Source organism: Marmota marmota, unplaced genomic scaffold (genome assembly GCF_001458135.2).
Source record: "Marmota marmota marmota unplaced genomic scaffold, marMar, whole genome shotgun sequence".
In the NCBI taxonomy this organism is placed as follows: Eukaryota; Metazoa; Chordata; class Mammalia; order Rodentia; family Sciuridae; genus Marmota; species Marmota marmota.
Genome location: NW_026000130.1, coordinates 4,632,685 through 4,640,373, shown reverse-complemented (window position 1 = coordinate 4,640,373; position 7,689 = coordinate 4,632,685). Strand labels below are relative to the sequence as shown.

Below are 7,689 nucleotides of genomic sequence, written 5' to 3'. Positions count from 1 at the left end.
CCCCCCCCCCCCAAAAAAAAAAACAGAGAGGTCCACTGCAGAAAGAGAAGCCAGACGTCCTCAGCAGCCAGTGTCTCTGGCTAGTCCTAGAAACGCAGATGAGAAGATCTCAAAGTTAAAGGAAGCCCCTCGAGGCCAAGGACTCGGATCACATTTGCCTTGTCTCATTTCCCCTTTCCCTGAAGACAGTTCCTGACCAACCTCTTTAGAGTCATCTCCCACTAGAATGGACCTGGCCTGTGCCCTCCTGGCCTACAGGAGCCTGCCAGCCAGAAGGCCCTGAAGCACAGGAGCGGGCGGCCCAGGCCCTGCTCTGCTGGGGAGCTGGCCAGTGCGTCCAGTGTCTCCTTCATGACTCAGCTCCAGGAACCAGGCCCCTTGTGCATACTGCTGGTCGGTTTCGACATAGCAGCTTTAATGGCAACTGGACTTAGAAAGTCCAGCCCTTCACAGAGAAAAGGATGCAAAAGATGTCTGGCCCTTTCTTGTCTTTAGAGGGCCTGCAGACCAGCCACCGATTTGTCATTGGGCCCGAACCCTTGCTGTGTTCTTGATTCTTTAAAACCCCTTTTAACACACACTAGTTTAGCTCACCAATCTTTGTAAGGACTCTCAGAGTCCTTCCTAAAACAGGATGGGAGGAAATAAACAAGAAAATAACTACTTCACAACACCTCCTTGACCTTAGACTCCTAAGAAACTATGAGAACATCAGCGACCTTTGATAGAGTCAAAGATTTCTTTGCAATTCTATTTTGTCAGATGGACAGTGAGGAACTTTTTTTTTTCCTACAAAATTCACAAAACACCATCAAACCCCCAAATAAAAATGATCATCAACTACAAAATACTCCCAAACACTACTTCACAAAATAGTCCATTAATGTGAGGAATATAAGCAACATCTGGACAGGGAGAAACTAAATAAAAATTTTTGGATATTTTGAAGAAATCAAAAAAATTTACTTCTTTTTTTGACCCACTGGACCTCTGAGAGCCAAGGTTGCAGAGAACATGATTTGATCTAATAGGTCAGCAAGCAGCTTTACCGTCTTTCCTTTCACCCACTCAGTGGCTAATGAGCTGGAGGCGATTGCAGAACCGCAGCCAAATGTTTTAAACCTGGCGTCCACGATCTTCCCCTTTTCATCCACTTGAATCTAGAAAAGAGACAAGAATTACGTAGTGAATTTGGCGGCCACCTTCTAGAAACCCAGGAGCTGGTTCACGGGGACCTTCCTTACAAGCTGGGCTTGCTGTCTAGGCTGGAATTAATCAGTGACTTTGCTTGTTACAAAGAGCTCAGAGATAAGGATGGTGGAACGCTGCAGACATTACTCCCCTACAGACAGGCATGACCACACTATGGTGTGACTCTGCACCAGGCATAGCCAGAGGAAGGAGAAGCTGTGCTCCATTTGTGTACAATGTGTCACAGTGCATTCTACTGTCAGGCCCCGGTACCCGTCACCTGGAAAACTAAGCCCCTCTCTCCTAGTTTTCTTTGCAATCCTGCAACCCCAGCCCGCTTTTCTTTTTTTAAAGCTATGAAGTCCTATGTGAGGACACCTGCTCACAGGTGCTGGGCACTCTGTTTCCTCAAACGTGGGAGAGTCTGCAACCAAGGTCTCTGGTTAATATTTTTTTCTTGGGCACGAAATTGTACTTAAAGATTCTTTCCTAAGTATTTTTCTGTTTTCCAAGACAGGTGTGAAGACCTCTGGCAAGTCTACCCACTATAAAGAAGGAGACTGGATAAAGCTATGGTGTACCCAAACTGCAATCCACTACCTTCATGTTACTTTCTTTTTTTTTTAAATTTATTTTTTTGCAGTATTGGGGATTGAACCCAGGGCCTTGTGCATTTTTTTTTTTTAATATTTATTTTTAGTTCTCGGCGGATACAACATCTTTGTATGTGGTGCTGAGGATCGAACCCGGGCCGCACGCATGCCAGGTGAGCGCGCTACTGCTGGAGCCACATCCCCAGCCCCCTTCATGTTACTTTCAATATGGGAAGATGTTTGGTTTACTGCACTTATTATCTCACTGGGGACTGCAAAATCCACACAATACTTCACCCAGCTGAAGGTGGAATTTAAATTAACACAGTGATTAGAAAAGTGAGATTAGTTTCCTACTTCAGAAAAGGTCTGCATGAAAAGGTCTGCATACCTGACTAGCAGAACTAGATTAAGTCCCTGTTCTAATCATTTGTAACACCAACTCCTCCCATCTCAATGGAAGGAAGGTGATGAAATGAAACACTGTATGTACAAATGCTTTATCAGCTATGAAACACTGTGTAAGCCAAGGGATTCCTAGTATTGTCATCAGAGACCAATCAGCTGGTACCTGTAATTTCATAACATCACCACACGCTGGCGCACCCACCAATCCAGTTCCAACGTTTTTTGATGTCTTGTCAAGGGACCCCACATTTCTAGGATTTTCATAATGATCCACAACCTGAAATGACAGGGTTGAGAGGAGTCATGATGGCGCTCTTCTACTGGTCTACCTTGATGTCAGCAACTTGTACCTGGAAGAAGAGGAAGGCCAACACTCATGTCAATGCCATTTGTGACCCAAACTCTTTTTGTATGTCCTCTCCAACTACCTTTAGAGATTAGAGACACTGTAGGAGATACTGCCAAAATCAATCAATCAATCAATCAATCAATCAAGTCATGTCTTAGTTCCACAGGGTTTTCAACCACAAATAATCACTTGACTTTTGCACATCTGTATCACCAGACTGGGGCTCAAACAGTGTTTGTGTTCAAATAAAACCCATCCTTAAAGGATAATGCTTATTTAAAACTTCTAGAAATAACTGTGGTCCGGGAATGAAAGGCTTGCTTGGAAACATCAAGGCGACAGTTCTACAGAAGGAACACCGCTATGGAATGAACAGGTTGGTGTAGATTTAAAACTGCGCCATCGCTGCAGGTCAGGGCGGCGAACCTGCAGGCCGCAGCGCACCCTGGTGCCCAGAGCTGGCAACCTGCGATGTGAACGCGACACGCCCCCCGGGTGGGGAGGATCGAGGTCCTTGCAAAAGTGCCGAAGCAAATGTCCAGCACAAATGTTCCTTCCAAACGGGCACAGCCGATCCTCTGGTGACCTTGAGGGTTGCTTGCCAGATGGCAATAAGTACCCCATCTTCTAGTCGCCCCCACTGTCCCCTGGACCAAGGATCTGGACTGCAGGTCCCGAGGACCCTCGAGGCGTTCTTCCCGGGGCACCTAGCGCCTCGTGGACTCCGCAGCACTTTTCCGAGGGGGTCTCTGGTTACGGGGACTTGACGCCCCGGAAGGCAGGGGGCTGCAAACGGGGCACCCAGCCCTCCTCCCCGCACTGAGAAGCAAAAATTAACCCCAAACAAACGACAGGAAGCGCCGTGCTCCTGGGCCGCCGGCCGACGCCCTCGGAGGCCACGGCCCCCTACGCAGCATCACTGCGGACGGTCCCCGCGTCGGGCCGGCGGCGCCCCCTCGGGCACCCAGGACCTCTCCCTCCCCTCTAGGAAGCGGGTGCAGCCAGAGGCCGTCGCTCGCCCGGGTCACGGAGCCGGGGCAGCAGCAGCAGCAGCTGTAATTCGCACGGGAGCCGCGGACAGTGTCACTACGCGGCCGGGACAGGGCGTCCAGGCAGCGGCACCGGAGCGGGCCGCCCTTCCCGGCCCAGTGACCCGTCGGGCGCCCGGGTCCCTTCAGTGGTCCGCGCAGCCCCCGCCCACCCATACCTTCTTGTGATAGAGCCGAGCCGGAGCTGACAGCTCCCGGGCAGGCAGGCGCGGGCTCCGGAGCAGCAGTGCCGATGCCGCTCGCCTCAGACGACCTGCTCCAGCGGCCGCCATCTTGCCGGCTTGCGCCTGCGCCGGCTCCGAACTACTCCGACGGGAGGGCTCGCCCGCGAGTCGCTCTGACGTCACCGACTTTGCGCCTGCGCCCTCCCGCTCTGCGTTTTGGCCCCGCTTTGACCACGCCTCTGGGCGGGCGCGGACAGGTTGCAGCGCGAAGGTGTGCAGTTGCTGGAGGCTGGTCTTGGGCACTGTATTCTGCATGGGAATTCTCAGGCTGCTGCAGCACCGGACCCACGTCCACGTTCAAAAAACCCACCGCTGGAACGCGGCGCAGAGGATCACCCAGTCCGCCTTTCCTAACCCTATTTTGCAGTGAAGGAAGCTGAAGTTCAGAGCTGTTTAGTAACTTGTCCAAGGTCGTTCAAAGAGTTAGGTTCGCTTGGGATTTGAACTTGTATAATCCTAGGTTAGAATCCGGGTTCAGCTCCTTCCTAGTTACGTGACCCTAGGTGAATGACGTCGGTTCGCTAAGCCTCGATCTTCTCTTTTGTACCAATTCAAGGACAGTGTTTTCTTCCATCATCGCAAATACGAGTACCTACTGTGTGTCAAGGCTCTTCTTTCTCCATTAAGTTTGATAATGAGGATTAAAGGCAATAAATAAACACCAGTACTTTCCTACTTAAAAAAATGGAAGTTTAATTAAGTAGAAAACGAACACCACGCGTTGATTAAAAGAAAAGATCTATTTGTTTAATATCCCTATAAAATAACAGCAACCAGTCACGATTTATACGACAGTGCACGGCAATTAACATTTTCTAAAGCAATGCTTATTAATGTAATTTATTAGTATTGTCTTGCAGAATATGGTCTTATAAAACCGGAAAATTCACATACATATTTAACGCCTACTAGGTACCAGGCGTTACATAAAGGAGAGGAATCTCTTTGGAAAACGGATTTTTCTCATGAATAGGGCAGCCGATCCTTCCCTAAGGACTTGGACTTTTTCTCTGCATTTGAGGCTTAGTTGCTGGGACTGAATCACACTCCAGGGCTCACTAGGCATTAAGTAAAGCATTTGTTCCAAGAATCATTTTGACCTTCTCAAGATGGTGTAAAACCCTTAACGACATACATCACGCTCCCCCTGTAACTTCCTCTATGACCTCCACTTCCTGTCCAAAGACCCAACTTCTGTCCGGGGTTGTGACGGCACACATGGCTGCGTTAGTCGATTGTTTTCTGACAGGGACCTTTAGCGATACATAAAAGTAATATGAATTTCCTGTATTTACTAATTTTCCTGTCACCCAAGGCTCTCAGTTTCTCATTCGGTGGCAAGAAAGCGGGGTTTTAGTCAGGCGGACGCCTTAGGCAGCTTCTATTTCCGCGGGTCTTCGGCGGCCGAGGGAAGACCCGAGAGTCACTGGAAACGCAAGATGGCGACAGCGGCCGCAGCTTCGGCTTCGGAGCCGGAGGCTGAGCCCCCGGCTGGGCCCAAGGCTGAGGGAGAGGAAGATGAAGTTAAGGCAGCTAGGACGAGGCGGAAAGTGCTCTCGCGGGCTGTAGCCGCCGCGACGTACAAGACCATGGGGCCAGGGTGGGAGCAGCAGGAGGAAGGTGTGAGCGAGAGCGATGGGGATGAGGAGTACGCCATGGCTTCCTCGGCGGACAGCTCCGCCGGAGACTACGAGTGGGAGTACGACGAGGAGGAGGAGAAGAACCAGCTGGAGATCGAGCGGCTGGAGGAGCAGGTGGGCTGCTTCCCTTCCGCCCCAGGCCCCAGGCCCCAAGCCCCGTCCCGCCTTCTTGGTCCTGGGGCGGCAGTAAAACCCGCCAAGGCCGCGAAACCGCTGCCGGCCACTGAGGCGCGTGTGGCTCGGGCTTAGAGCGTGTCCGGTGTTTGGCCTGCGCGATCCCACCGAGTCCTCGGCAGCACCCGATGAGGAGTGGGGTCAGCCCGGGGTTACGAGATCGGACGGGGGCTCGGGAGTCTGGCTGGGGGCAGCGCCTCCTGCACGCTTTGCTTGGGCTCTTAAGACGACCCGAACTCGAGTCTCTGCCACGCGGTTGCCCCGGGCTCGACAGTCGAAATAAAGCTAGTTCCTAAGAGGTGGATTTCCCTGTAGGATCAACGACGGGGACGAAGTACGGTGTCGGAGGAGAAATAGCGACCGAGGTCATAGTAGGATGGGAAAGCGGTTTCCGAGTCTGGAAGCCCAAGGCCCCTCCACGCCTGCGCGTCCTGGGGCCAGCCGTTCCTTAAGCTCTGCAGGTCGGGAGCCACCGTTTCTGCATTGTGTAGTGGTCACTTGGTACCGAGCAGCAGGGTGGTTTCTGACCTGTGACCTTGAAAGGTGGTGAATTCTCCTGTGTAATCCTGGATCCTGGGAGAAATTAGCTTGATTTGAGAGCAATAAAGGGACGACTGTGCTTATGAAGGAGTGGGCAGGGGAACCCGGAGTGAAGGCTCGGTACACCAAGCCTGGTAGCAGGAGGACCTCTCCCCTCTTTCAGGCCTGAAGAGGTGAAGGGAATGATTGGTTACCCAAGTACTTGAGTGGAGAGGGCACCTTGAAAGCTGTTGATGCCTTGGTCGGGGTAGAAATGCCATAAATTCTGTTTTCCTCCTTCCAAACCTCTGCTGGTGTCTCCTGTAAGGCAAACCCAACTGGGAGCCAGAGAGCCAAGAAACCGAAAATGTATTGTACTTCTGGGGTCACAGGACAGGGATGAGAGGAAAGAGCAGGTTTGGAGGTGTTGAACCCAAAGAGATTGGAGCACATTCTCATTTTGCAGATGAAGAAATAAGGTAACGAATGATGAGATGATTTGATTAAAGTCACTCATAACGGGATTTGAAATCTTCAAAGGACCTGAGGACCAAATGCCACACTGGGTGTGCCTTCATTCAGTGGTGTGTAGTTGTGACTAACCTAGGCTACTCACTTCACCTTGCTGGGTGAGACAGTGATACTTTTGTTAAGTTATGCAATAGTGACATCCATTGTTATAGTTGGTCCCACTTGTCATCTCATCTGATTGTTAAAGGAACCAGCTGGGGCAGGCATGTGGCTATGGCCTCTACTTTTTTTTTTTGGTAAATAAGCATGGTGAAGCACATTTGGTTTTATTCATTCATCAAATACAGTGACATGGGGTGACAGACTGACTGTGTCCCTGTGCTTACTGAAATAATTGCCTTTCTGTGAGGTGAAGAAATAGGATCACTTGTTTCAGAAGGAAGGGGAAGTTGGAACCAGAGAAGTCTTTGGTGAAGCTACTTGGTCACAGGAAGGAGGATGGGTCAGAGCAGAGGTCTCTTGGTACTGGTGCCCTGTGGTTCCTTCCCCACCTCAGCTCTCCGAGGGCAGCAAGGGGCTCAGAAGTGACCACACAAGATGGGATGTAGCAAGTGATGGTGAATTAGTCTTGGACCTAATCCTCTCGTGCTGGGGTTTAGAAATGGACTTTTCCAATGTTTCTCAACCCTCTCCCACTTTATTCTAATCCTGTGCCCTCCTGGAGCCTCCAGTCCAGCTGTCACTGCCCTGAGGGTGAAGCCTAATCAATAACTTCCAAATAGAGCTCTGAAAAACTCGGCCAGCCCTGTCGTGTTGGTGAGTCCTGCTTCCCGCCCCTGACTGTGCTTTGTGAGAGCTGTCTCTTGAAATATATCTGTCCACTGACAAAGACACAGGTTTCCCATTATTCGTGTCTGTGCGCAAACTAAAAATGGCATCTCATGGTGCCTTAGGTGGATTTGTCTGAGCAGCCTGGTGAAGGACAAAGATAAGGCTTCGCAACCATCTGTGAATCCAGGCCTTCCCTGCAGGAGTGGGAAGGCCAGTTGGACACGATGTTTCCGCTGTCTG

At 50.8% G+C, this 7,689-nt stretch overlaps 2 protein-coding genes across 5 annotated transcripts in view; one reads left to right on the top strand and one right to left on the bottom strand.

The window, feature by feature from the left end:
- Window positions 1-3,917, bottom strand: part of Iscu (iron-sulfur cluster assembly enzyme) — a 7,278-nt gene extending 3,361 nt beyond the window's left edge. Inside the window, exons 1-3 of one of the 2 annotated variants that reach the window (XM_048784984.1) lie at window positions 3,749-3,917; window positions 2,356-2,469; window positions 1,050-1,160 (exon numbers count right to left, since the gene is read on the bottom strand). In XM_048784984.1, coding sequence (XP_048640941.1) covers window positions 1,050-1,160; window positions 2,356-2,469; window positions 3,749-3,862 — 339 coding nt within the window. In that variant the 5' untranslated portion in view covers window positions 3,863-3,917. The remainder of the gene's footprint in view (window positions 1-1,049; window positions 1,161-2,355; window positions 2,470-3,748) is intronic. The other variant, XM_015500247.2, reaches the window with a different exon arrangement.
- A 1,188-nt stretch (window positions 3,918-5,105) lies between these two features.
- Sart3 (spliceosome associated factor 3, U4/U6 recycling protein) overlaps window positions 5,106-7,689 on the top strand; it is a 38,499-nt gene continuing 35,915 nt past the window's right edge. The window contains exon 1 of one of the 3 annotated variants that reach the window (XM_015500242.2): window positions 5,106-5,568. In XM_015500242.2, the coding sequence (XP_015355728.1) occupies window positions 5,254-5,568 (315 nt within the window). In that variant the 5' untranslated portion in view covers window positions 5,106-5,253. Of the gene's footprint in view, window positions 5,569-5,979; window positions 7,435-7,689 lie in introns of those variants that run through there. The other 2 variants (XM_015500243.2, XM_048784983.1) reach the window with 2 other exon arrangements.